Raw genomic sequence first — 27,020 nt, forward strand, 5'->3', positions numbered from 1 at the left:
GCCGGGGAGCGGCCGGAACGCGCCGGGCCGGAGGGGGCGGGGCGCGCGGCCATCTTTGGTGAGGGAGCCGCTCCTTCCTGCCGCCGCCCGTTGGGCGGCCGCGGCCTCGCCCGCCATCTTGGAGTCGGGAAGCGCGGGGCGGGGGGGTTGCCCCCGGAAGGGGAAGCGCTCGGTCGCGGAGGTGCCACTTGGCCTCCGAGGCAGCGGCGGGGGCGGGCGGAGGAGGGCAGGCGCGCACCGGCCCCGCGGGTTCCCCGCGCACGCGGCCCGCCTCAGGCCGCCCTTCACGCGAGGAGCCGCTTCGGCGCCCGCTGTTTCCTCCCCCCCGGGGGCAGTGGGGCGCAGGGGAAGGTCCCGCTGCCTTCAGGTGAGGGCCGGGCCTGACCGCCCCGGGGCTGGGCCGCTCCCCCCCCCCCCCCGCCGCCCCCCCCCCAGCCGCGCAGGTGTCCTTCTTGCCCGTTCCCCTGGCCGCGCCGGGGGTCCCCGGCCGCCCCCTGCAGCGGTGTCGGGCGGCCCCGGCGGGATAGCGGCTGCCGCACGCCGGGCCCCGGAGGGGCCGCCGCCGTGGGCCGAGCCGGCCGGAGCCGCCGGGCGGGAGAGACATGGCTGAAAACCTTTCTTGGGAGCTCGGTGTCTGCACGGGTTAAGGCGTGCGGGGCGAGGTGGAAAAGTTGCTGTTGAATTTCACTTTAAGGGACCGGACAGAAAGCAGCGAAATGGATGACTTCCGCTCCATCTGCCTGCTGTCTCTGGCCATGCTGGTCGCCTGCTATGTGGCAGGAATTATCCCCTTGGCAGTTAATTTTTCCGAGGTAAGACAGCTTTGCCAAAGTGCTGGTTGGTTGCTAAGGGAGAAGCTAGAGGGAGAGATTTTCCAGGAGGAGTTAGTGCAGTCCTCTTGCAAGTACGGCAGTGCTGTTAGGGGTGATGTTGTAACTTCAAAAGATTTTTAAGGAAGTTGTGAATGTGATATTAATTTTCATTCAAAATCGCAGTGTAAAATTATGCTTCTACAGCGTGTATAAAAGACACTTAAACGTGCCAGACTTGAGCCCGGCGTCTCAGCTGCAGATGAAGCAAAGCCTCAGCGTGTAGGGGAAAGACTTGATAGGAGCTGGACGCGGTTATTCTTAGAAGCTTGTGTCAGAGACTACTGAAGTCGGAGATTAACTGTTATTATGTGTCTATGGGCTACTCAATTTAGGGCTTTTTAAAAAAATTCCAAGAATGTCCTCGGAAGACTGTGGTTTGGTTCACAATTTTGTTCACAGCTTGTGCTGCTGAAAATGAAACCTTAGCCGTTTGATTACAATGCAGCTTCAAGTTATGTCACTGTCCACGTAACTCAAGGCATTCTTTTGGAAAAATATCTTGGATACATAAGATATTCTGCTTTCATGAGACCCCACATGGAGTACTGTGTTCAGCTCTGGGGCCCCCAACATAAGAAGGACATGGACCTGTTGGAGCGAGTCCAGAGGAGGGCCACGAAGATGATCAGAGGGCTGGAGCACCTCTCCTATGAAGACAGGCTGAGAGTGTTGGGGTTGTTCAGCCTGTAGAAGAGAAGACTCAGGGGAGACCTTCTAGCAGCAGCCTTCCAGTACCTAAGGGGGGCCTCCAAGAAAGCTGGAGAGGGACTTTTTAGCAGCACCTGTTGCGATAGGACAAGGGGTAATGGCTTTAAACTGGAAGAGGGTAGATTTAGATTAGATGTAAGGAAGAAGTTTGCCACTGTGAGGGTGGTGAGGCACTGGAACAGGTTGTGAATGCCCCATCCCTGGAAGCGTTCAAGGCCAGGTTGGATGGGGCTTTGAGCAACCTGGTCTAGTGGAAGGTGTCCCTGCCCATGGCAGCAGGGTTGGAACTGGAACTAGATGATCTTTAAGGTCCCTTCCAACCCAAACCATTCTATGATTGTTAGAGGAGAGGGAGACTTTCATAGACTGAATGAGTTTCCAAGTGGTACTGCATTTCAGAAGAGGAGGTATTTGAGTGCTGCTAAGAAATTATTGTTAAGGTGATGATCGTTGTTACAGTCGCTGGAAGTCTCCTAATAGCCTCTGATGCCTGAGGGGTTTTTCTCTTTCTAAATGATGACAGTTGTGTAGAGGTGTGGTGTAGTGAGAGTTTAGTTGTTCTAAGATGGTAGCAACCTCTTACCAGAAGTTTCCCATTTCTACTGGGAGCGGTCCTGCTTTTGGAAAGCAAAGTGCTGGAAGAGACATGTGACCTGTTCTTCCTTCAAGTCACAGAGCTGGTTGCACCTCTCTGGTCCCATTATTACTAAGAGGCTTTGGGAGCAGTAGACCCTGGGCAGCATGGAAGGAAAGGCTGTTCATTTTGCTAACACTACAGTTCACCCAAATGGATTAAAACATGACAATGTATTCTGAAGTCATTGCATAAACATTAGCATAGTTCCGTTTTGCCAGTGCTTCGTCTGATGCTTTGATGGATGTTCCCTTATATGTCTTAAATGCTGTTGCTTCCACTGTCTCGCTCTTCAAAACTCATGTTTGCCCTGAAGCCTACAAAGGATTTTCTTGCAAATTCACTGAGAATGCTGCCTAGCATGCTAATATTTTCTCTTTTATTTAATTTTGCATTTCCACATGTGTGTGCTTGATAGTCACCTGTTGTCTCTGACTTCATATTCAGTGTTGTCTGAAGGTAGAGTTCTTGATCTGTGTTTATGTGGTTTATTTATATAGTTGAATCTGCGGGCTCCTAAACCTTTTGGGGCTACCAACACCTGCAGAAATACAGATCTGTTGTGGATCCAAAACCAGCACTCTGCATAAGCAGTAATCACATATCACATACTTATTAGCCTTTTATGTGTGCAGTATTTTACCAACAGTACACACATGCACAATCAAGTTTATTGTGGTATCAAACTCTCAAATTCTTGACTCAGTTTTACACTTGATTTAAATTTGATACTTTAAGGATCCACATGCTTTGCTGGTTTAAAAGAGGAGCAGAATCTCTGCAAATTATGTGCAAATACTAGCTAATCCTGGAAGTGTCTAATTAGAAATTAGAATTGTTTAAAATGATTGCTTAGGGCTCTGCAAAAGGTACGATTTCAAACTGAAATGACTGTTTGGACTGTGCATTCTGTGGTTTGCAGAAAGTTTTACAGGTGGCCTTAGTGAGGAAAAATGCCTCCTCCCACTGGCCACTTATAATGGTTAAGTAGAAAACAAAAATGAATGCTTTACATAGTGTGTAAAGCTGTTCCCCAGATGCTGGAGAACAAAAAAATTATTCATTAGTGTTAATACATTCCTTCAGATGCGTTTTTTTCCTCTGGAACCTATTGGCTGTGTTCTGATTTCATGCTAGTTTCTACTCTTGATTAGATTTGGATATTCTTGAAAGTATAAAACTCCAGCAAAGCCAGGTATGACTAAACATTGGTGATAAAAGGGTAGACTGAACAGAATGTCACTTTATTTCTGTTTGCAGATGTACCCTTTCAGCTTAATCCTAATTTATGGTACTCTGTTGGGCTAACTTTGGGCTGGAAACAACACTATACCAGTTCTTGAGGCTGTATCTTAAGTTGTAGTCTAAATGCAAAAGATTAAAAAAGAATTGAGTTCTAGCAGTTTGAAAGTTTTGCTGGTGTAAGACAGGCAGGCAGTGTTGACTGGACTGGGACTGCTTGCTGCTGAAAGGAGGTGTGAGTTTTTGATAAGTCCAAGCAAGAGTTTCTATGCCATGCAGACTTAAACCAAATACTGAGCAGTGGAACAGTTTGTTAATTTGAGGAATTTAAGATTTTTCGCACGCATTTTTTAGCATTATTTACTGTTTTGCTCTTGTTTTTACCAACAGACACACAAATGTTTTTGTAACTGAAATGGTTTGATTTCTTGGATAAAACTAGATGATTTTTGCCTTTCTGGGTAGGCTGCAATTGTTATATTGCTGTATTCACCGTGTTTAGGTATTTTGTATTGAAAAGGAGGTGGAGACTTCTCTTGAAATAGTAATTTGTTAGTGTGTATTATTTTCATGGATCTTTAAAACTCACATATGCCCAAATAAAAGCAAGTGGTACTCTGTATTTGCAGTTGTAATAAACCAGTATTACTTCATGCTTTTTCCCCGTGCTTATGTATGTATGTAAAAGAGATTATAGTGCTGCAGTATAAAAATAATCTTGTTTTTCCTTGTAAGATACTATATTTTTGCACAATGACTTTATGAACAGTGGGTGTTGAAGATTGTCTTTTCATGTAGATTGCCACTGTATAACAATTTACCAAGTCTAATTGTTATATATACCAGTATACAGTGCATGTTCGTGGAAACTTTACAGGTGTTTTCAGCTCTTGCATATTACTACTTGAATTTTCCCCAGTGATGCTGTAATTGTTTCCTTATGGTCACATTCAGGTTGCTTTCAGAAAGCTAGTTGTGCATCTCTCTAGAGCCTCCTATTTCTTCTATGCAAGTGTTGCGTATTTCAGTGAGATTAAACAACTTGTATCACTGTGGTGCATGAAGGAGAATGGATGACATAATAAGGATATGCAACAAGTGGTTTCCCATTAGTCAAACACTGACCTCTGTCTCCAGGTCCTCAGTAGTTAATGTTAGTATTTTGGTAGCACCCAGACATCTCAGTGTGCACGGAAGATGATGATGGTTCTGCCACAAAATGTATGCTACACAGTTGTTATGAGGATCTAAACTCCTGTGGTTGCTACATGTGATACGGTAAGGGCTCTTACAGAAATGATGAGAAACAGCCTCTGCAAGCTGTTGTATTTTACAGTCTGTTAGATGTTTATATAATTGGATTTTCAGTACATGGCTTTGACTTTAACCTGTCAATGTTGTAGTCACAAGGAAGCAAAACGTAATAGTAAACTGTTCTTATATTGGTAAAATAGAATTTAGTTGCTTCGGGAGGGGTGAGGAGGGGTAATATCTCTCTAAGTTTTTTGTCCCAAATTTGAATACAACTAGGAAGATAACCCTTACTAATAGTAGCAAGTACTTACAAACTCTCATGTGTGTGTTTTTTAATCTTGTTGCAGAAATTCTTCCTGAAATATGAATTAAACTACTTTACTATAAAAACATTGTTTATGTATTTTTTGTTAAGGTTTAATTGCAAATTTGCAATACTTAATGTAGCAAATCTATTTTAAAACCTACCTTTGCAGAGGGGAAAGGGGATTGCTATGGTCTGTAATTACATGGAGAGTAGAAGATCGTTTTATATTGCCCTAAATGCCTTTACAATCTTTAACACCCTTTAAAATGCCACTGGAAGTCTTAGAAATGACTGTAAAAACAATAAGCACTGTTCTGCATTTCTGCATCTCCTAATTGGATTAAAAAGAAAAGAAGACTGACATGAAATGTCTATTAGCACCATTATCAGTTTGGTGCAGGTCCCTTATTCAAACTTTCATTTGAGTAAGCCTTTATGAATTTTTTTTTTATAATTCTGGTTTTGGAGCTATTTGGGGGATTCGGTCCCTTCTGCCATATTTTGTAGCTACCTCACATTCTGCAAGTGCTGTGGTACTGTAGTTCTAAAACTTCACCTGGCACCCTTTTTTTTTTTTTTTTTTTTTAATATGTGGAACAAACACATCATCAGATCTTTCAAGTACAAAAGAAGTATCTTTCTCTTAAATTCCTTTTTTATCCACAGTTTTATGTTTTTAAAGAAAGTCTGTTCCTTGATACCATATTAAATAGAAGGCCATTAAAATATGGCAGTTTTAAGGACAAGCTTCTGCACAAGAGTCGCTGTTTGGTTCAGAGACTGAAATATAGTTCATCTAACAGCCTTATAACAGCTTAACTTCATTTCTTCTGTCTCTAAACCTGTAAGTGAAAGTAGAGCTCCTGCTGCTTTTTTCCTGTAAAGTCTTTCTTTTCTCCTTCTGTAGTCCTAAAACTTTTCTTAGCTGTTTTCTGTTATATAAATATAGCTGACTTAGCAGTTTACACTCATACTTGGACCAATGTATTTGTACCTGTAGATGCATTTACATTATTGGTTCTCTTTCTGTTTTTGCTTTGGTAATCTATTTTTCTTTCTTGTGCTTTCTTTTATTATTTAGATTGGCTTTTTTGTGGATCAGGCAATTTAACTTGCACTGTGCCATACCTAGCATAGATTTTAGGGAACTTGCATGTTTAAGTATGATTTCTAGTAGGAAGGAGATACTTGAAAAGAAACGCAGAATGGAGATAAAACGTAGTTGCAAACATGCATCAATTCAGGCACTTTCAACTTTTCTTTGTCTCTGCAGGCCTTACAGTTTGAGGCCCTAGAGGATGAATTAGACCCCCAAAAATCCTTAGTCCCAAATATAGCAATTTTTGCTATTTTCAAGTATGCTATGTTTCATTTCTTGTCTGATGTTGACAGTCAAACAGGTCATCTTTAACTTTCATTTCCTACTTCAGTTGATTGCATTGGACACTGGATATGTTCACTTTTCAGAAAGTTAATCATTAGAAATATAGGATTATGCAACTGGGGCTCTTGAATAAAAATCAGCAAGAGGTTTTGTGGATCATTCTTCCCCTGCCACCTGCCTCAACTTCTGTTAATGAGGGAGAGTAAAGAAAGCATTTTCATTCTTAAAGATGATACTTGTTTTGTACTTGCTTGCAGGAGAGATTGAAGTTGGTGACTGTTCTGGGTGCTGGGCTGCTGTGTGGAACTGCCTTGGCTGTCATTGTGCCAGAAGGAGTACATGCACTTTATGAAGACATCTTGGAGGGTAAGAACCGAACCCAGATGGCCTTTTTCAAGATAACTTAGGTGATGGTGTTATAATATACTGGGTCTTGTTTCTAGGGCTTTTAACATGAGATTGGTGGAAGGGTTTCACGGCAGCATGACACAAAGCTGGCATAGAATCAAAAACTGTCATGGGGATGATATTGCGTGTTTATGGTGATTCGACAGAGGGATGTGGTCAGGTTGTGGATCGATGACTCTTGCTGAGTGATCCAGTCATTTGCGGGTCCAGGTACTGTACTGTTCATGGAACCACAGCCTTTTATGCCAGGTTATGTGTAGTTTCCTTATTCTGGGGAGAGTTGAAGTTTAACTTTCACTGGTACTTCAAAGGAGGTGTACGGATGCCTTTGGCAGAGAATGAAACTGTGGACTATTTGCTGTTGCTTTTTGTAGTTTAGATTGCTTCTCGCTTTTTGCAGGAGGTGTTTTATAGATCTATACGTACTTGCCCTCATAAGAATTTCCTCCTTTGAAGCTGAAGAGCATCTTGGAATTAAGTTAATTTTCAGCCAAGTATATTAAAGTATGGTTATATAGGGCTAACTCACAGAGTAGGAGGCATTGCTTTCTTGGGTGGTGGTGTCCATTACCAGTAGATATCTGCACATGGTTCCAAGCTCCAGCATCCAGCTCTAGTATGCTGTCAACGGTCTTCAAAACCTCATAGCCTCTAATGAATAGCTCAAAGCTAACAGCAATTATGTGTCTTGTAGGGACGTGAGTGTGGAGCATATCTTATACCCCAAAGTCTTAGTAAACCTCAATTTGAGGTTATGACATTATTTTAAATGGTCAGGGCTCATTACCTCTGTTTGGAGTGCACTTTAAATCTTGCTTTAGCTTGGAGTCTTGTGCTATTGCATTACCATTGCATGTATGAGATTTTTCCAGTATGCTCAGAATCAGAAATTTGTCTGAACGTAAACAGCAACAAATTAGTGGTCACAGGAGAAAGCACTATAAAGTTGAGGCTGTAGAGAACTTTGCGAGTGTCTGATGTACCGTTGTTGCTAATCTGGGATTGAGAGATAATTGTAATACTTTGCTTTTCTTGTACTATTACTTTTTTCTTGTTTCTACACCGTTTTAAATTTCTTTTTAGTAATATGCTTAATTTATCCTGGTTTAGTTTCCACTAAATTTATGTTGTTCTGCTTAAAGTAAACAGAAGATAATATATAAAATCATCCTCTATCAAGAAGTGAAAGAACATCTGATTATGCTTTTATACTGTAGTGTAATTTGTGCACTCTAATGTAGGATGTCTCTAATGAGCTGTAGTTGTGGGTTTGCTCTCCATTTAATTTTAATTCTAAGTAGACTGAATTTTTCTTGTAATGATATGGCTAGCAGTTAATAGAATTGCTGTGAACATTTACATTTTTTAATTTATTTTTTTTCCACTACATGGGGCATACTGTTCACATATGAAATCTACAGCCTGCTGTTTAGAGCTATGTGCTCTACAATGTGAAGTTCAGTATGCGGAGAGAAAAAAGGCACTTCCTATTACTGCAGTAGTAATATCAGAAGTATTTACCTAGGAAAAAAGAATTTGTTCTGTGAATGAATTCAGACTCAATTCTTAACTCACAGTATCATGTCTAAAGCTAGTCTGTCTGTAAAGAATTTTTTGTATTGCAAAGAGGAAAAATTCACGGAAATTATAGATTTAACTGCAAAAAATATTTCTAATATTTTTCTTAAAAAAGCAGGATATTCAAAGTTAAGCTTAAGATTCTGAGAACTTAACAGCTCTCAGTGCATTTTTATATATTTTTTTAAAATTTTCCCATTGACATAGTTAAACCTAGAAATGTGCCTAAGGGAACATAAAAGAGAGAGAGGTCTTTGTTTTCCCAGTTCCAAGTGTCATATAACTCTGAGACTGGTTGGTTGTTATCAAAACTGGTGTTTGTCATTGATACAAAAGTCATTTACTGTTACTTCTGTATTTTCGCACAGGCAACAGAATAAATAACTTCAAATTTTTGACCTTGTAGGCTGAGAACAAATAGCATATCATGATTCAGACTATTATTTGATCATAAACCTATGTATGTGTGTAGTGAAACCTTGGTTTGAGTATTACCAGCAAATAAAATTCCTTTGGCGACCTTCCTTTATTTTAAGTGGTGAAACTGCATAACTGCTGTCAGAAACATTGCCCCAAGTCACCCACTGTGTTTTATGGCTTGAAATGATCTGAAGCAAAGTTAACTTTTTAATATAGATGGCAACAATCTTGTGTGGTTATTTTATTGACCAATCTTGTTTGGCAAAGATAGGTTTGTGAAATCTTTCAAGGCTACCAAGCCTATTCTGATGTGCTTTGTCTGTAGTAATGGTGTTGTGCCAGCATTTTGTACAGTGGGATGGATGTACAATTGTGTCTCATCCAAGATGTATGAATACTCCAGCAAGAAGATGACTTGAGTAAGTCAAGTTTTTGCTGTGAATATCTAAAACTCCTGAAGAGTAGTTGCCAGCCAAAAGACCTCCCAAAATGACAGAAGTTTTACTTTTGTCACTTAAGCCACAGATGTTGGGAAAGCCCTAATGTGTGCTGTCCTCTGTTTTGTTTGTTGCCATTCTCTTTTTTATAAAATTAGGTGCGTGAAAGTTGCCTTTTCACTTAAAAAAAAAAAATAAAAAAAATTATGTAGAGTGAACTTTAGAAATGCAAGATTCAAACAGGAGAGATACACTGTGTTGAACTGTAATTATTATAATAAATTCAGACATTAATATCCGTACCTTGATTCAAGCAGAATGAATCAGCTGTTCTGAAGTCAAAAAGCTTTCCAATGCTGAATGACGACTTCTCCAAAAGCCTTGTCTATTCTCATACTGAGAAAACATTGTTTGCTGTTAGACCAAAGAAAAAATCTAGTTAATATCCTAGTTTCTCTTAAGTGCTGTACACTAGTCCTGTTAGTCCTCTTACTGTTAAATGTGATAAAAATTAAACTAAAATCAGTAACATTGTTTCTAGTAAAGATTTTTAAGAATTCCTGATGGAAACTTCTTGCTTAGTCAATGTTGTTCTATGTAGTATTGTCATCAAAACATTGCTGTCCTGTGAAATAGCAAGAAATACAAAGTGGAACCAAGGAGGGGTTTGTGCATGTTATTGTTTCAAGTCACTTTGGAAGAAGTCTTTTTCAGAAAAGAGTAAGTTCAGCTGGTGGACAAGGTCAGGTAAGTAATTCCAAACTTCAGGAAGAATTAAAAAGGATAGATAGGAACAAGTAATTGATACGTAAGGCTCTGTTGTCTTTATACCCTCCCATCAGGTATTTATATACATTGATAAGATCCCCCTGAGCCTTTTCTTCTCCAGGCTGAACAGTCCCAGCTTTCTCAGCCTTTTCTTATAGGAGAGGTGCTCCAGTCCTGTAGTCATTTTCATGCCTCTGCACTATGTCCATGTCTCTCTTGTCCTGGGGAGTCTAGAGCTGGACCCAGCACTCCAGGTGTGGCCTCACTGGTGCTGAGTAGAATGCAAGGATCACCTTTCTCGACCTGCTGGCAGCACTCTTCTTAGTGCACCCCAGCACTTGGTTAGCCTTTTTTTTGTTGCCACAGGGCACACTACTGGCTCATGGTAAACTTTGTGTCCACAAGGACCCTGAGGTCCTTTCTGCAAAGCTGCTTTTTTGATTGTTGGCCCCCCACATGTACTGGTACCTGGGGTTATTCCTCCCCAGGTGCAGATCTGAAGATCAAGTCAGGTCTTAAGAGAAAATATAGTTCCTGATCAAGCATTTGAACATGACAGAGACCTCTTCATGTTTGTAGTTTATATTATAGTGCTACCTGTTGCTTTCTTCATGGCCATAGTTTGTAATATAGTGCTAACTGTTGCTTTGTGAGGGAGTAGAAATTAATGTTTCACTTGCTTCCTTGTATTGGACTGTGGTGCATATGTTCTCTAGGGCACTGGAGCTTTGCAAATGGGTTCTCTTTTTTTTATTTCCTATTCAAAAAACAAATTTCTCTTGAGTTCCCATGTAAATACAGGAAGGTTGCCTGTGTAACTACATTCTGTAAGTGTAAGGGAAGGACAGAAGACTTTATGAAGATAATTACAATTAGAGATTGCAGTACCATCGTTGGGTCTAGCAGAGAAGCATAGAAGAAGAAATATTTTCTTAGCAGAACGTTAAAGAGATTTACAAATACTAATTGAACCTGCCAAACGTGGTTGTAAGCATTGTTGTAAGGCCCTGTTCTGGAATGGAGGCAACTTGTACTGAACGGTAGGTAGTTCAGGGCTTTGGAGTATAGCATGCAACTCAACCATCTGACTTAGCTTGAGGTATCAGATGTGGAAGTAGACTTTCTGTGTCTTTTCTTCTGTTGGAAGCACTTGAGTAATACTTCATGTGTGTAAAGTGCCTTACTTGCTGTGGAAGTACAACTATTTATAGTAACAAGTATGCCAAGGAGCATTAAATGCCTCTTCTGCATCACCCAAAGGGCTTTCTAACCTGATGTCTTGTCTCTGCCAGGGGGTATAAGGGGAAATATGAAAAAAGAAAAAGCATATATGATTCAGGTGAGCACAGAGTCTGAAACCAAGAGGTCAAATGTTTACTGTGCTCTATATGGTAGTTTGGAACTTAATTCAAAATTACCTATTCCTGATCTTTGCTTGTACCTTTCTAACAGTGTATTTCTGTATGCTGTTGGCAGAAGAAGGCTTAGACATGATTCTTTGCTTATATCAGCTGGAAACAATACCTAGAATTTTGCTAAAAAAAAAGCTTTATTAAGTCTCTTTCATATATATGTACTAAGGCAATTCTTGCCAATCTTTGCTGGCCAATACTGAAAAAAGCCAGGTACTTCTGGATATTGTTTGCTCTCTGTGTCAGATGGGATTGCAGAAGCAGTAATTTCTTGTGGTCATGAGTAAGGTTGGAGGATCTCATGGATTTATCTTGGGAGCCCCTAGGCCAAAGACTACTGGAAATGTTAAATGCATGTGCCGGAAAAACCTTCTCCTTTCTCTTTAAGCCTGTGTAAATTCAGAGTGAGACTGACGTAGTTTCTGTTGAAATTGGTGGGAATTTTGTGTGTGGTGAGTATCTGCTTGTGAAAGTGTGAGTATTTGCTTGTAAAGATCACACATGCTGGGCAAACGACAACCTGTAAAAGTTGGTAGTTATATTACATCTCTGCTTTCTAAAAGTCGTTTTAGGTGGAGACATTTGTCACTTTTGCTAACCTATGAAATACTTTAAAATGTTTTTAAATTATGAACTGTGCACCAAATAAAGCATTTTATACCATGGAAACTTAATTAAAAACCTGCCCAGCCATCTTCTTTCCCCTTCTGAGAGTCATTTGGAGCTCACCTAATTTCAGGGCAGCTCAGTGAGACAAAGTAAATGTTTGAGGGGGGACATGGAATTAAAGCTTGTGTAGGGAAAGGAAACAACCACACAATGTTCAACCCCAGGGCTTAGACTTTGGGTTTCTAGGATGGTACTGACATTTGTAGGACAGTGTGCTGACTTAACTGTTCTAGTCCATATCAATGCTAACTTGTTTCACTAGAGACTGATGCTTTGAGATATAAAGTTAATCTTCTTAAAGATTATATTAGGTCTCTTAGTGGATGGAACCTATTTTATATCCTCATCCTGTATTTTCTCACTTAAATGAAGACTATGACTTAACTGCTTGACAGTATCTCTGAATACTGACAAAATTGGCAACTTTAGTTAAAAAAGGAATTACTCAGCAATTTTTATCAATCAAATTGTATGTAAAATGCAATATTTAAACAAAGTAGCTTGGCTTATAAAATATTAATGCTTTCTTTGCTTTTCCACACTGAAGATGTATGAGGAGAGGCCAACCAAGCAAATGTGTGCTTCCCTAACAAAATGGTCTAAGACAGACGTTAAACAAGGACTTCTGTGTATTGTCCAAGAAAGCATGAGGAATGCTGTCAGCAAAGGAGGAGAAAAGTGACCATGCCATGTTTAATCCCCTGTCTCCTAATCTGTTCGCTTGCCTGCCACAGGGAAGCATCACCCGGCGAGTGAGATGCAGCGTGTGATTGAGTCTGAGAAGGTAGCGGAAATCCCGGTTGTACATGAGTATGGACATGACCATTCCAGGTTGCATGCCTACATTGGTGTATCCCTTGTCCTCGGCTTTGTCTTCATGCTGTTGGTGGATCAGATAGGCAGCTCTCATGTGCACTCTACAGATGGTAAGTAAGGATTCACTTCAATTAGACTTGCTAATTAGTCTTAATTAGCAAGTTGCAATTTTTTTGAATTCTACTGGGATTTAATTTGACCAGTCATGTCCAGAGTTTCAGTAGGTGCTTTTACAAACATAAAGCAAAGTCTATGTGAAACGTTTGTGCTGGAAATCTGTCCTGGAATTCAGCATAATTTGAGAGCTTGCTTTGCTAACATGAAATAACTGTGTGAGCACGTCTGGTGTGGGGTTGGAGGGTGTCTTGACACTTGAGTTATTGTCTGTTTTACAGTATCACCCATAGGGGATTTCTTTGGCTTTCCAAAAAAATTAAGGTTAGTCTTACCTTTGTTTGTTTTTCCTACTTAATTGTCATACATGTAGGTAATATTTGCAAAGAACAAAAAGTTATCCTAAGTAAGAATGCAGAAATGACTAGATGTAAGCTCTGGTCCTTTACTGTAACTGCACAGCTGGACTCCCATGCTAGTCTAGAGCCTCACTTACTTCAAAATACTTCCTGTTTAGTCCCAAGATTTCTCAGCTTCATTGCAAGACTCTAAAAATGCCTGCAGTTGCCTTTGTTTACTGCCCGTGGCTTCATGCTCAGACTGTAGCTTAAAATGCACCAAAGGTGTTTTGTCATCTGGAAAGGTATTTTATTGCCTTCGGCTGCACATTTTCTCCCACATAACTTCCTCTGATGGTAGAATTTGGCCCTCAAAAATTAAGGAATTGATCTTGAAGGAAAAGTGAAACACACACACACATAAAGGAGGGGTGATATGTTGTGGCTGGATCCTTGGCAGTTCACAGTGCAGATGTGCAAAGGCTGGTGCGGGGTTAGTGTGGTAGGACAGATGGGAGGCCAGTGCAGGGGTTATGTTACCTTTGTGCTCCTGGAGAAATGTAAATGGAAACACAGCCATGGCTAGCTGATTTTCAGAGCTTTTCAAAGGAAACAGTGGCAGTGAAGATAAGGGGACGCAGGTGAGCATCTGCCAGGACAATCCTTGGTTTGTACAGGTTATGACCCTTTTGTATGTCTCTGGTCAGAGCAAATACCGGGAGAAAGTAGACTATGATCTGTGTTAGAGATAAAACTTTACTTAATATCCTATTTTATAGTATTTATCTAGTCTGTACCTCTGTCACAGGAAATGTAGTAGTGTTTTTACGATGTTTTTTAAAGCTACTGAAGGAAAACACTCTTCTCGTTTGAACCAATGTCTGGTAGTTTTGTTATCTCCCAAGTGGCTAGATTTTACTTTGTTTAAACTAGAAGAATTCTGTAGGCCAGAGTGGAAGTATGAAATCAAATGTGACTCTCTTTGAGTGTGTTTAGTTCTGGTCAATTCAAAACAAATTTAAAAGAAATGTTTTTTGTGAATATCTCCTCCTATTTGATATGAGTATACCGTCACAGTCATCCAAATGCAGCTTATGCAATTAACTGCTCAAATAGGCCCCACTTGATTCAGAAGATCAATCTGACTGAAGAGAATACATTAGTTTTTAGCCAGCTCGCTTCCCTGATCTGACTCAGTGGGCAACTATGTGGGTGCCTGGGCGTGAAGAGAGAGACTGGAGGGTGGAGAGACAGGCAGGAGGAAAGGAACAGGACTGGACTTTGGGTTTCGGTAGCAGTGCAGACTTAACTAAAGTAGCTGTATAAGCGTGCCTGCAGTCAGCTTACTGACCGCTAGTATAATTAAATAACAGCTGTTCAACTGTTTGGAATTAAACAGTTGAATAATAAGATGTTTCTATACTTGTGTAGGACTTACCTGCCCTGTTCGTTGCAGTGATTCTTTGTAATAGTTCCACTGCCAACTGTGTAGTGGTGGATATTGCCCTGTTGTGCAATGAGCTAAGCTGCAAATGTCCTCAGAGTAGTTGTCAAACAATTACAGTCAAAACACTGGATCTCAAGTAGCACTGGCTGCTTTTCTTCTCTGTGGTGTGTAACGTTGGAGGGAAATCTTTGCAACTGCTGCCCTGACAAGTAGAACTTACAGCTTCCTAGGAATTGCTAGAGGATCAGTGCAACAGATGCTGCCCCAGACTCACCTGAAGGAAAATGCCAACATTGGGCTATGTAGGGAAAAATCATCCTGACTCTTGGAGCAGCTCTGGATTCTGGGGATGCAAAACTAGCTTTTCTTCCCCTTGGTAGCACAGAACTTTAACATTTGGTTTCAGGAGGTTAAGAAAAACAACTGCTGCCTATATCAATGATCCTGTAAATTGCAAAGAATTGTCTATGATTCTGTCACTTGTTTTTTGGCAGAACTTCAGGTGATTTGAAGGTATTAGGTATCAGCCTATTTTACAGTAAGTCTAATGCAGAAATACAAAAGCTGGTAGCTTTGAATATAACTGCCCAAGCAGCTGGTAGAGAGATGTGCAGTGATACTTAACGTTTTTCTTTCAGCATAATTTATGTATTTGTTCTCTTTATTCTAACTTTCCTCATGACCGTTTCAGATCCAGAAGCTGCAAGATCAGGCAACTCCAAAATCACCACAACGCTGGGACTAGTAGTCCATGCCGCAGGTAATGTGAGACCTATTGTTAGCACTTGACAAGGACTTCTGTTACTGTGTGCCTCATCTTTAGATGTGATAGAAACACTTCAGTTTTGTTTTTGAAGTTGGCTTTTTATTTAAAAAAAAAGAAAAAAAGGCAGGGAGAACTAAGGATCTGCCCTAAAACTTACTTACTGGGAAAACATACTCCAGTGCTCATAATGTTCCATGGTGTTTTATTTGGGTACAGTATTTTCACTCCTTTATTATTCCTTTATTTTTCCCATCTGAAAAGTTGTGTGATGCTCACTCTCTGCTTCTTCAGTTCCTTTGCTGGCTGCTTTAGCTGCTAAATTTCAATGCATGCTAACACGTTTGATATGTAGTACGAAACACCTTTGGGTTTGTTTGTCAGTTGACCTGTGTTTTTAAAAAAATATTAAGTTTAAAAAAAAATCTTGTGGAAAAAAGGACATTATAGGGTAGAGTGCAAAGATTTGATTGAAACATATTTGGGCTGACTTGCAAGGACTGAAAAAGTTATGCATGTGTTGCAGTCAACCCACGTGCATGTTGTAATTCACTATATATGTGTAGTATAAATATGATGCTTTTTAATCTCTCCTGCTGAAGGTTATTGTCTAGACAAGTCATAAGATATTGATTAAAAAGATATTTCTTCACTAAATGAAGTGTCTATATATTAAGGATTAATATAGTATCCATTTCCTATTTCATTTAGAAAATATATTTATGTTAAATGGAAAAAAGATAGTATTTACAATAGTATTTGTATTTGGAAATTCATTTAAAGGGTAATAATTAAAATTCTTTTAATGCTTAGAATCTAAAGGAGATTTTTAATTTAGACCAGAAGCCACTTCTGCTACAGAAGACTAAAATAACTAAACTTCTTACCTGGTTCTAATTTGTCAGAATGTGTCAATACCGAGTAGATTCTCAGTATGGTTTTTATTGTCTTGGGAAATACAAGACAGCTCCTGTTGAGGGTTGTCTGATCTCCTGAAATTGTTGTGGCTTAACAAACAAAGGGAAGTGAATCATGTGTTGGGTTGGTATTGTTAATGGCATTTTGAGTAACAGGACTTCTCAAATCAACGTTTTGTACTGTCAGCCATTGAGGGGGTGGGAAAGCTGGAACTAACGTGGAGGAATAATCCATGAATTTGCACTCCTGTTTCAGCTGATGGTGTTGCATTGGGCGCAGCAGCTTCTACTTCTCAGACTAGTGTCCAGTTGATAGTGTTTGTTGCAATTATGTTGCACAAGGTAAGTCATCATCCAAAAAATCTTATTTGTTCTTCAAAAGACTGTTAAAGCATACAGAAATTACTAAAGATCTTAAGTTTCCTTAGTGTTGTAATATGGAAATGTCATTGCCATTGCAACGAACAGGTTAGTAGTACAGCTTCAAGAACCAAAAAGCACTGGTGTGATTTATGACAGAATAGCAAATGATGGATGCTAAGTCTGAATGGGTATGAATGAGAGAATTCTGACTGCCTACCGCCTACCTTCATTGCAACAGTTGGGAAAAGTCTCCTAAAAGTAGGGAGAGAATAGCTCATGAAGAAGTGTGGCAGCTTCACACTGACTTTTTCTGAAGCTAGTGTGGTGTTGTGGGTTTTTTTTAAAAAACCAACAAAACCCCCCAAGATTCTTACTACTGTAAGTGATGTATTCGGAGAAGTTCTAGAGGCTAAAGCATAGAAGTATATGCTAGTGTATTCAAGGAGGAAAAGCAGTTTTACGCTGATTACAACAGTTTCTTGGTTCTGTGATGTTCTTAAGAAAATGGGAAGGATATTTGTTATAAAGGGGTTTAGTGTTTAAAGGGTTAGTATTTTGAAACTACTTGATATCAGAGTATTAAATTACAACTTCTGGTTACCTCTATTATTGTAGTAGCTTCCACATCAGTCATGTGCCATTTCTGCAGGAAAAAAATTTAAATGTTTTTCTGATGGTAACAAGCAAACAATGGCTCTTGAAGATGGTAAGATCTTTTTTCCTTAATGTTTATGCAAAGATATCTATTAGCTATATAGGTTCTGAATGTATGTGTGCAGAAGCATATTTGACTTATGGTAGCACATACATATATTACAGTAGTTAGTCATACACACATCCAAAATCTTGCTTGCATAATTGCATGTTCAAAATGCTAGGAAATCCAGATCTAATGTGTCTTTTCTTCACTGTTCATAGAAGAAATAGTGGTTTACGTAGCCCGCTTCAAAGGTGGCAATGTCAATGTCACATCTTGTTATGAAGCTTGGTTTACGGGTATTGCCAAGTGAAACTTGCTTTTATTATTCTTAATGTTCAAATTAACTGACTTCTGAAATTGTACCATTTTAGAAGAGGAAAATTTCTCCTGTGAAAGATTATCAAGAAATACTTGGTTTTGAAAGAGAAATGCATTTCTTCTCTGGTGTCTTTTTTATTTTTCTAGTCTTCTCATCCTGATTGATTGATGCTTTTGTCTTTCTCATCTTTCTTTCCTTCACTCATGGTTTCCTCCTTCTAGGTTTAAAAAAAAAAAAGATTCTGTGTATAAAAAAAATGCTCAATATATTTTAGTTAATGTCTTATCTCAAAAACGTCGGGGTAGACCGCTATTGTCTTTATGTGAGCAAAAATATAGTAAATGCTGTGAGTAGTAGGACAGCTATGCCTTGTAGATAAGAAACTAGATGCCAGCAGAGGGAGAAGCAGCAAGTATTTGTTTGCTTCCCAGTGGAAACAGAAATGAAACTGAATGATGAACTAATCAAAAGAGCTCTTAAGTCTTTGTTCACGTGGAGGCTGACAGTTGTCTGTCTTTGGGAATTTTTTCCCCCTCCATGTTAATTGTAGAATTTTTCTGCTGTAGATAAAGAAACTGTCTATCTAAGGATGTATAGTAGCATCAGGACAAAAAAAATTACACAAGTTAATGGGGACTTAGGGATTATTGCAATGACTCGAGTCAGAATGAACATTTTAATATTTACAATGACTACACAAATATGTGTACTCTAGCCAGAACATGAGTTTCTATTAGGTACTGTTATTAAGGTAGGGCAGTCTGCAGAATTATGTTGATTTGGGTTAACTGCAACACACCAGTGCTCTCACTGAATATCTTCCAATTCAGTGCATTTCAACGTAGTAACTCGTATTTCAACTTTATCTCAGATTTCAGGGAATTTTAGAAGGTATTGTATTACTGGTGAATATTGTTTTTTGCAGGCACCAGCTGCCTTTGGCCTGGTTTCCTTCCTGATGCACGCTGGGCTGGAACGGAATCGAATTAGAAAACACTTGCTGGTCTTTGCGTTAGCAGCACCTGTTATGTCGATGGTGACATACTTAGGACTAAGCAAGGTAGGTCTGTGATTTTGTTCTGCCCAAAATGTAGCTTAGTGGTGGAGTTTGGGGAAAGGAATATCATATGAGTTTCACAGAACATAATTCCAAACTGCTTGAAAAATTTAGCAGAATGAAGATTAAGAAAAGTGGATAAAAGGTAGCAACATGAATGTGTGAAACAAAAAATAACTTATGTTTTTCATCAGAACCAGTGATATAACTCCTCTATAGAGTTTTGTATAGTTTTTTTTTAGAAGGCTGATTTCTCTCTTTTGTCCTTTCTGCTGCTCCCTGCTTAGAACAATATACTTGTATTCTTGGTCCTATATGCTCAAAGTCTTTTTCACACTGTGTCAGAAGTTGAATCCTCAGCTAGAACAGCCTTTTTTGCCTCTCATACTTCATAAAGCATAGTCTTGTCTTGGCTCTATACAACAAACGGCCTGTGAAATGGGCTACTGCACAAGTTTAACATTTCCGTCCAAATTAAATGTTTCTGCTTCTCATAGCATTTCCTATGACATTCCTGTATTTCTAACTGCTGTGGGCCATGCTGGTGACACACTATGGTGTTGTGTTGTAAAGAATCTAACTAACATGGGATCTCATGAAACTCAAGGCATGAGAGGAAATATTGAGTAAATCATCTGGGCTAATCCCTTTACTTACCGGAAAGGAGTTATATTTGATACTGCAATACAGGAGACAGCAGAAAGGGTTGCATTTGTAAACAGAAATGAGAATGCTGTTTGAGCATTCTCTTGATGCAGGCTCACTAAGAGTTGGTTTTGCATTTTGCACTTCAGAAGGAACAGAGAATTGATAAGGCATAAGGGCTGTCACAGTGGTTGTATAGTTCAGAGCAGAAGATGTATCTCCGCTCTTTGGAAAAATAACCCGAGAGTATACCAGAGAACTAACATCACACTTGAGCTGGAAATTGTTCAAGAAGCATTTTGAAACTGATATGAGTGGGTTTGCATTTCATTACGTTTAATGATGTGTAGCATGATCTTAATCCTAGTATGAATGTGAAGAGGTGCTCAGTTTTGATCCAGAAGATGCATTTCTTTATGAACTTCTTTGCATGGAAATTCTGGAAAAGTTTTGGGTGTTTACTTGTACATACAAATGAAATATTGAATGAGTGATGGTTTGGGACTTAAATCTAGCAAATCTTGCTCTGACCAGCAGAGGACCAGATATTTAAAGGCTAACATCTCATTTGAACTCTTTATTTAGAAAAATGGGAGGGAAAAAAAAAAAAAAAAGTCAGTCTTGAGTGTCCTTCCTAAAATTTGTGGCTTTGCAATCTAAACTTTATTTTTTTTTAAAGTACATTTTGTCATTTTGACATTTTATGTGTTGCTGTGAGATGGTCAAACAAGATGCTTCTGCACAGACTGTGACTTTTTTCTTCTGTAAGGGTTCCTAGAAGTCTGAAGTGAACTAACTAGGATGAGAGGTGTCTTTCTGCCCCCCACATCAACTTTAGAATGCCAGTTGCTACACATAAGGTGCAAGATACAAAACAACACATTAAACCATTGTCATTGTGAGAGAATGAGAGTTGATAGAAATCCTACTGTGTCTGGACACTTACAGAATTTTTTTATTATTGATTGAAGAACTTGTACTTATCCTTATTTTTTTGCTTTTTTTTTTTATTTTCCATTTCAGAGCAGCAAAGAAGCCCTCTCGGAAGTCAATGCCACCGGAGTTGCTATGTTGTTTTCTGCTGGGACTTTTCTTTATGTTGCCACAGTTCACGTCCTCCCAGAAGTAGGAGGAATTGCTCATAGCCACAAACCCGAATCAACTGGAGGAAAAGGACTCAGTCGTCTGGAGGTGGCAGCCCTAGTATTAGGATGCCTTATTCCTCTAGTTTTGTCCATCGGACACCATCACTAAATGCTCGAATTTCACCGTTCTCCTCCTCGATCTGATGTGAGCAGTAAATGTCGGCTGCTCCTTTTATCATTGTCTCTTACCCATCATCCATCCCATCCACTTTATGGAGTTCAGAGGGAACCTTGATTGCAAAATGAGGAATACTGGGAAAGTTTTTAGTGTAGCAAAATGTACTTTGGCAGCCGGACATAAATTCTGTGTAACTTTCTTTTCTGAAGACATTTGCTATTTTAATTGTTTCTTCTGGCCCTATTCTCAGGGAAGATGGAATTTGGAGTTGAAGAAAGGTGAGCGGGGAAGAACATAGCGACTCATCACGAAGTTGCAATCACCAAAGTATCCTGCAATTCAGCTTTCACAGCTGAGAGCAAAAACAAAGGATGGCTGCCTTGTGAGAGGTTGAAGTCTTAGTAATGAAGAAGGGGGCTCTCCCCTGTTGGTTCTATGTTGTCCTGACAACACGACTGGTCCTTGTGTTGTTTGTCACTAATTGTATTGCAAAAGTGGGCTATACTCGGAACTCTGGACAACACTGCTATTGTCACAGAAGTGTCACTGATGGGAAAGAAATGATGTAGACAAAGTGTAGGATTAGAGTAGGTAATCAGCTGGTTAAGAAAGTGCAAATGAATTTTGCAGTGTATTCTATTATTTAAGACAAAGGATAGAAGCAAGGAGGATAGTGTTTTGATTGTTTATGCAGTTGTTAATAAGTTTTTAAAAGACAGTATTTCTTGGGAGATGGTCTTCTGCTGAGTCAGTAAAGCACAGGCACCAAAAATGTTAGCAGGAATTAGGTATCGGGTACTGTGATTACACTACTGCTACTGTTGAGAGAGATACCCATAGTATCCCTTGAAATTGGGCTGTTTGGGGCTCTGAGGAGTAGAAATCTGATGGTGACAGCTGTTGAGGGACCAGAGAACTTTACTAGCTCGTTTTCAAAAGTCTGAACTGCTGAAATCAGTGGGGGTGTGGGAGATTTTTTCTTTAAATAGAAGGTATTAATGCTAGCAAAACAAGATGTTTAGTTAAATATTTATGCTGCAGATATAGTACAAAGTGTTTCTAAAGCAGTTCTGAACAAAAAACCCCAACAAACAAAAAAACCAAACTGGTGGGTTCCCAGTGCACCTGTTACGCATTTTGCTTTGCATTTGCCTCTTACTGGTAAGTGTTAGTTTTGGTGAATCTACTGGAGGACTTATTGCCAACTGCTGATGCCTCTCACTGCAGAAGAGTGATAAAAGATCCCTCCTTTGCCAAGGCACAGCCTTCTCTTGTCAGGCACCATTTCTTTTATGCAAAATATATTGTAATAACTAGTGCATTGAAAAGTCAGGAATGCTTGATGTGCACAGACTCAACATAAAATTCTTTATTTAGGGGAAAACTTTTTAATGCCGTACCCTTTTTTTAAGCTATACTCTGTCTGCACTTTTTAAAGATAACATTGCCAAATATATTTTTCTTTTGATTTTTTTTTTTGTCTGAAATGGATTTTCAAGGATTGAAATATCTTCCTAACTGAAGTGCTTCTTGTTTCCATTTGAATGAGTGTGTTTTTCATGCCATTTATTACTTAGGAAGCACAATGGCCTGTGTAGTTTAAATTCTTTGTTTTTGTCATTGTCCTGTTTGTTTGCTGGTTCAATAACGGGCATGGCCTGGCTCTTGGACTAGTGATTGCTTTGTTGGCTTTGTAACGATACAGGTGTATCCCAGGATTGAACCTAGTACTGATCCCCAGGAGTGCTTGTTCATTTGTGTGTTTTACTATGTAAAATCAATGCAAAATTATTAGAAATCATCTTTTCCCACAAGACAGTATTTTCAGATAGAATTAGTGTATGAGGCCTAAACAAGCATTTTTGACGTTAGACCTTCAAAAGTTAATTTCTGTTCTGAAAAGTCACTGCAAAATTACTGACATGGATGAGATCCTCTCCTGCACGTTCTTAAAGCTTTTTTTGTTTTTTACAACATACATGTGCAACTAGTAAGTTACCTGTTTAAAAAGTTCAGTGATACAGATTACTGATACATGCGAATGATACACAGGGATGTTTAACACCAGAGCTCCCAGTGTTCTTCCTGATTTCCTCTTAATTACCTTCTTCCTTGATATATCATCTCACTATTTTACCTTACTTAATCTTTCCACATAACTGTTTCCAAAAGCTGGAGAGTTTGCAAGATCTGCAGCAGAAGCAGGAGATAGCTTAAGTGCAGCACCAGATACTGTTTTACAAAATGTAAGCAAGTTTGTTTTTTTTTTTTTTCTTTAAACTATCAGCTGCCACTTGCATGTGCACCCCACCCCACTAGTTAAGCTGGCATCCTGACTGTGTTCCACTTCAGCCTCATTTTGTGTATAACAATAACAACAGTTTAGGGAGGTATGTAGGTAGGGTCCCATTTCATGCCTTTTGTTCCAGTGTTGCAGCGTGTGGATAGTACCTTCTTATATGGCTCAGTGTGTATTGATGAGGATGTGGCAGCCAGCCTTTTCACTGCTGACATAACCTCTGGTGTATTAATTGTAAGAGTGCCACTGCGGAGAGGTCTTGTTGTCTTTCTTTTCTCCTGTCCCTTGGATCATGTTTCCAATTTCTGGGGCAGCCACCAGAAATGGTAATACTCAGTTTAATGATTCATGAACTATAGAGGCCAAGTTATAGCAGTAGGTGAGGGATTTTAAATGAAAACACTGGCAGCTTAAAATTGGCACAGAAATTCTGATAACATGTACTTTTCATTTTGGCACTCGGTTAAGTGATAGAAAACTTTTGTGATTTTTTTTTTTTTTTTTTTTTTTTCCCCCTACCCATTCAGAAGCAGTAACAGCATTTTCTTTTGGCTGCCTCTCTTTTCTGTTTTGAACTTTTCTTTTCAATTCTATAGCTGAAACTGCAGTGACTAAGGAAGCTTTTGGTTATGTGGTAAGAAGAATATAAAATTTTAAATTATCAAACCTTCCCAAATTGTTAGTTCCACATGGAGGATTATTTTCTTGAAGCAGAGTATTTTAATGAGTTAAAATGGTCCATTTTATCATAGACCCTTTTTTTACCTATCTCCCCATCTGTCACAGTAAATCCAAGCACTGCATGTAGTCAGGGCCATCTGGTATCATTTTCTACTCCTCAGGGGACCTTGGTGCAAACAAATTCCTCTTACTCTCTCTGTAATAACCATCCCTCCCTGTGTTTCTATTGTGAGGAAGGTGGCAGCAGGTCTAGCAGGTAACGCTTTAACCAAGTGCCAGGCATGTTGCCCATTTCCTTCTGTCAATCCCTCTTGGAAATCTATAATCTTCTCATCAGCTGTTTTTTCAGGTAATGATTTCTTAATTGGCGATAGGAATTGGACTAAAGCTGTTTCCATTGATCCTGGTGTGTTCAGGTACTTCTCCTACTGTTCTAATTCTTTTATTGTTCCTTGTATAAAGAAGGGAAATATTTCTTTTTCAGCACCTGATGACAGATGCAGAAGCTGCACTGACATTAACTTAGGTGAGGATGGCAGAGCTGTCACACCAAGATAGAAATTTTTTATAGTTGTGGCATGTCAGATGGCCTGTGTTAAACACAGAAACCCACTGTTGATTTTAAAGAACCGTTTCCAGGTGGAAAAGGCTAATGTTATCCAAGAGACACAGGAAAATGAATGTGCGTGTTCAGGAACTAGTTCAGAGCCTTCAAGGAGCTTTTGACAGTAGCAGATGTGTCCATGTGGTATCAGCTCTATGCAGAATAAGAGGGAGATGCTGTGGAATAAATGTTGCAGCTGCTTCCTTCCCGTTCTGTGCTGGGACTTGGGAAGAAGAGGAGGGAAGTGTATTTGTATTTTTTTGGGGGGTGGAAGGAGGAGGAGCGGTTGCGGTATGGTGGGAAAGTTTATGATGAATTTCAGATTCCTGTTCACCTCAAACTTCTTATAAAATAAAATAAATAATCTTTTTTTTTTTTTTTTTTTTCTCCTTACCATCCTTTTATTACATCTCTTAGCAGCCTTGGCTTTCCAGGGAGAAACATTGCGTGGTCATTGCTGTTTACCTGACTCCATGTATGAAACTGTAATTTTAATGTCTCTTTTTCCAAACCATTTGTACACAAAATCATTCCATGAATGGCTGCCTTATAATTTTTCCACTTTAATTGTGAATGGTTAAAATAATGTTGCCGTTTTCAATTTGTTTTATTATATTAAATTTTTACTAGGTGCAGTGCTTTGGAGTTGGCTTGTCATTTACTGCATGGGGTTTTGTGACAGCTCTGACAAAGAGAAATGACAGTATTAAATGGGATGCAAGCGGTGCAGACAGTACATTTGATTTTTGTGTAAGTGTGTTTGCTGCTTTCCTTCCTAGTATCTGAGCACCTTCTGGAAACCTGAAGTGTAAAACTGCATGTTGGGAGGCAGTCCAGCAGGTTGATTTGGACATGAGTATGAGTGGGTTTAGAGATACAAATACAGAAGTGGTTTGACAGCACTGCTTGAGAGGGGCATTTGACAACTTCTGTCTCCCGCAGAGTGTTTAGGAGTTGGCATTGCCCTGAAGCGCTCTCTTCCCCTGCCTCAGCCCCAGGGAAGTCTCTGAAGCTTACAAGGCAGAGACCTCTTTGGAGGCCCATAAGGAGATGGTTGGCTCAAGGTTCCTCCAGGCCACTGTTAAAAGGCTGGAAGACACATTGGGGCTAAAGAAGATTGAGAGCACAGGATGGAGTTAAAAAATCTTGTTGGCCCCAAACCCAAAATGCAAACACCAAGTCCCTCCATTCTTTTTGGAGACTTTGTGACAAAGTAGCCTTTCCAATATATATGTGCTTCTGTGTGATTTGGATTACAAGTCAACTGTAAATATGCATGCAAAGATGTGAAGAAAACCCTAGCCTGCTTTTTGTTCTTTTGTGAGGGAAAACTGCTGGTGAAATCTTTCTTCCCCTGTTCTGGGGTTTGTTTTTTTTTTTCCTCCCATCTTCTTGCTGTTTTCAGGCACTGAGTCACAGCTCAGCTTTCCTTGTGATTGCCCCGTGATCCTACTGCTTGCTTACCTGTTCACAGCTCTTCAGTATTGCTCTGTCTTCACTATTGACACAGTTTTTCCGGAAGGCAGCTTACCTTCTTCCTGCAGTGTACAATGAAAGGAAAGCCTGTGTTAAGCCATAGCTACCTAAGTTTTCTTGCTAATGCTAGTCATGGCAGTCATTGTAACAGTAGATTGTGTTCTTGCTGTGAAGAAAAATTGTCTTCTCAGGCTCCTGAATTTCTCTGGAAGGGTTTTATTTGCCTTTGACATAACTTTTGAGTTGCAAAGAATAATTGGAAATTAAGTTTTAGTAGTGGTCTCTAAGAGGCACTCAGGCAGGGGATATGAGGAGAGCTTTGAAAATTAATTCTGTTTTGTTATCTGAGCAAAAAGTTGCAGGACAGTCGTTTTATTTCCTGTAGGATGCTTTAGGCCATATTTTTAGGGTTTGCAGGTTTTATTAAAAGATTCTGAAAAAATCCAGTGAGTTGCACATTGTGTGCTGTGATTGTAGAAGGGGTAAACTTCATATAAAACACTGAATTTATTTTTTTAAAAGATGCAGCTCTAAAAAGAATGGCCACAGTTGGACACCTCTGACTAAAAATGTTACTTTACCAAACTTGGTTGGGACTAGATTTAACATTTTAAAACACATGTAGGACAAATAAAATAATAAATTCAAGGAGCAAATGCTGTGTAAAAACCAGAAATGTGCTTGTCTCTTACCAAAGCGTGTCCTGTTGTGTGTATGCTCTTAGAGATTTGTAGAAGAAAGTTATTACCACTGTGGCATCCTATGGCTACTGCCAGGATTTAGGGCAAGGATGAGAATCGGAATTGGGATCCTTGGAATAACTAGGAAGTTGACACCCTGTCACAAGGCAGTCCCTAAGGAAACACCTGCATAGGCTTTTCAGATCTGTATGTAGGATCTGTGGGTTTTGCAAGTAAGTAGTCTGAAACTCTGTCACTTGGTAAAACTATCAGCTGGAGCAATTCAGGAAATGTTAATGGTTTAAAGCAATCTTAGAGAGTGAGGTAACCCCTTAAGCAGCTTGCAGATGGGTAATTAAGGACTCACCTTCACCTCCCTGATATGGGATGGTACCTGGCAGTGTGCCAAGTTCTTTAGCACATGGTGGGAAGGCACTAATTGAAT

At 39.6% G+C, this 27,020-nt stretch overlaps 1 protein-coding gene across 3 annotated transcripts; it reads left to right on the forward strand.

Moving 5' to 3' along the window:
• The first annotated feature begins 51 nt into the window (after positions 1–51).
• SLC39A9 (solute carrier family 39 member 9) lies at positions 52–25,054 on the forward strand. 3 transcript variants are annotated; one of them, XM_041119011.1, is made up of 8 exons: positions 52–58; positions 695–812; positions 6,659–6,767; positions 12,828–13,019; positions 15,500–15,568; positions 16,745–16,830; positions 18,796–18,930; positions 20,596–25,054. In XM_041119011.1, the coding sequence occupies exons 2-8, from the start codon at positions 717–719 to the stop codon at positions 20,824–20,826; spliced, it is 918 nt and encodes a 305-aa protein (XP_040974945.1). In that variant the 5' UTR covers positions 52–58; positions 695–716; the 3' UTR covers positions 20,827–25,054. The 3 variants fall into 3 exon arrangements, with proteins under 3 accessions (XP_040974945.1, XP_029851791.1, XP_040974950.1); XM_029995931.2 differs by lacking the exon at positions 52–58 and adding an exon at positions 171–367; XM_041119016.1 differs by lacking the exons at positions 52–58; positions 695–812 and adding an exon at positions 6,845–7,019 and having other exon boundaries at positions 6,690–6,767.
• Positions 25,055–27,020: the final 1,966 nt, after the last annotated feature.

Source organism: Aquila chrysaetos, chromosome 2, assembly GCF_900496995.4.
Source record: "Aquila chrysaetos chrysaetos chromosome 2, bAquChr1.4, whole genome shotgun sequence".
Taxonomy (NCBI): Eukaryota; Metazoa; Chordata; class Aves; order Accipitriformes; family Accipitridae; genus Aquila; species Aquila chrysaetos.

What these genes read in the sequence shown, in the direction of transcription:
- SLC39A9 (XM_041119011.1), top strand. Translation starts at nt 717, where the DNA reads ATGGATGACTTCCGCTCCATCTGCCTGCTGTCTCTGGCCATGCTGGTC. An exon ending in TTATGAAGACATCTTGGAGG is followed by an intron (nt 6,768 to 12,827) that starts GTAAGAACCGAA and finishes TGCCTGCCACAG; the next exon opens with GGAAGCATCACCCGGCGAGT. An exon ending in TTGCAATTATGTTGCACAAG is followed by an intron (nt 16,831 to 18,795) that starts GTAAGTCATCAT and finishes TGTTTTTTGCAG; the next exon opens with GCACCAGCTGCCTTTGGCCT.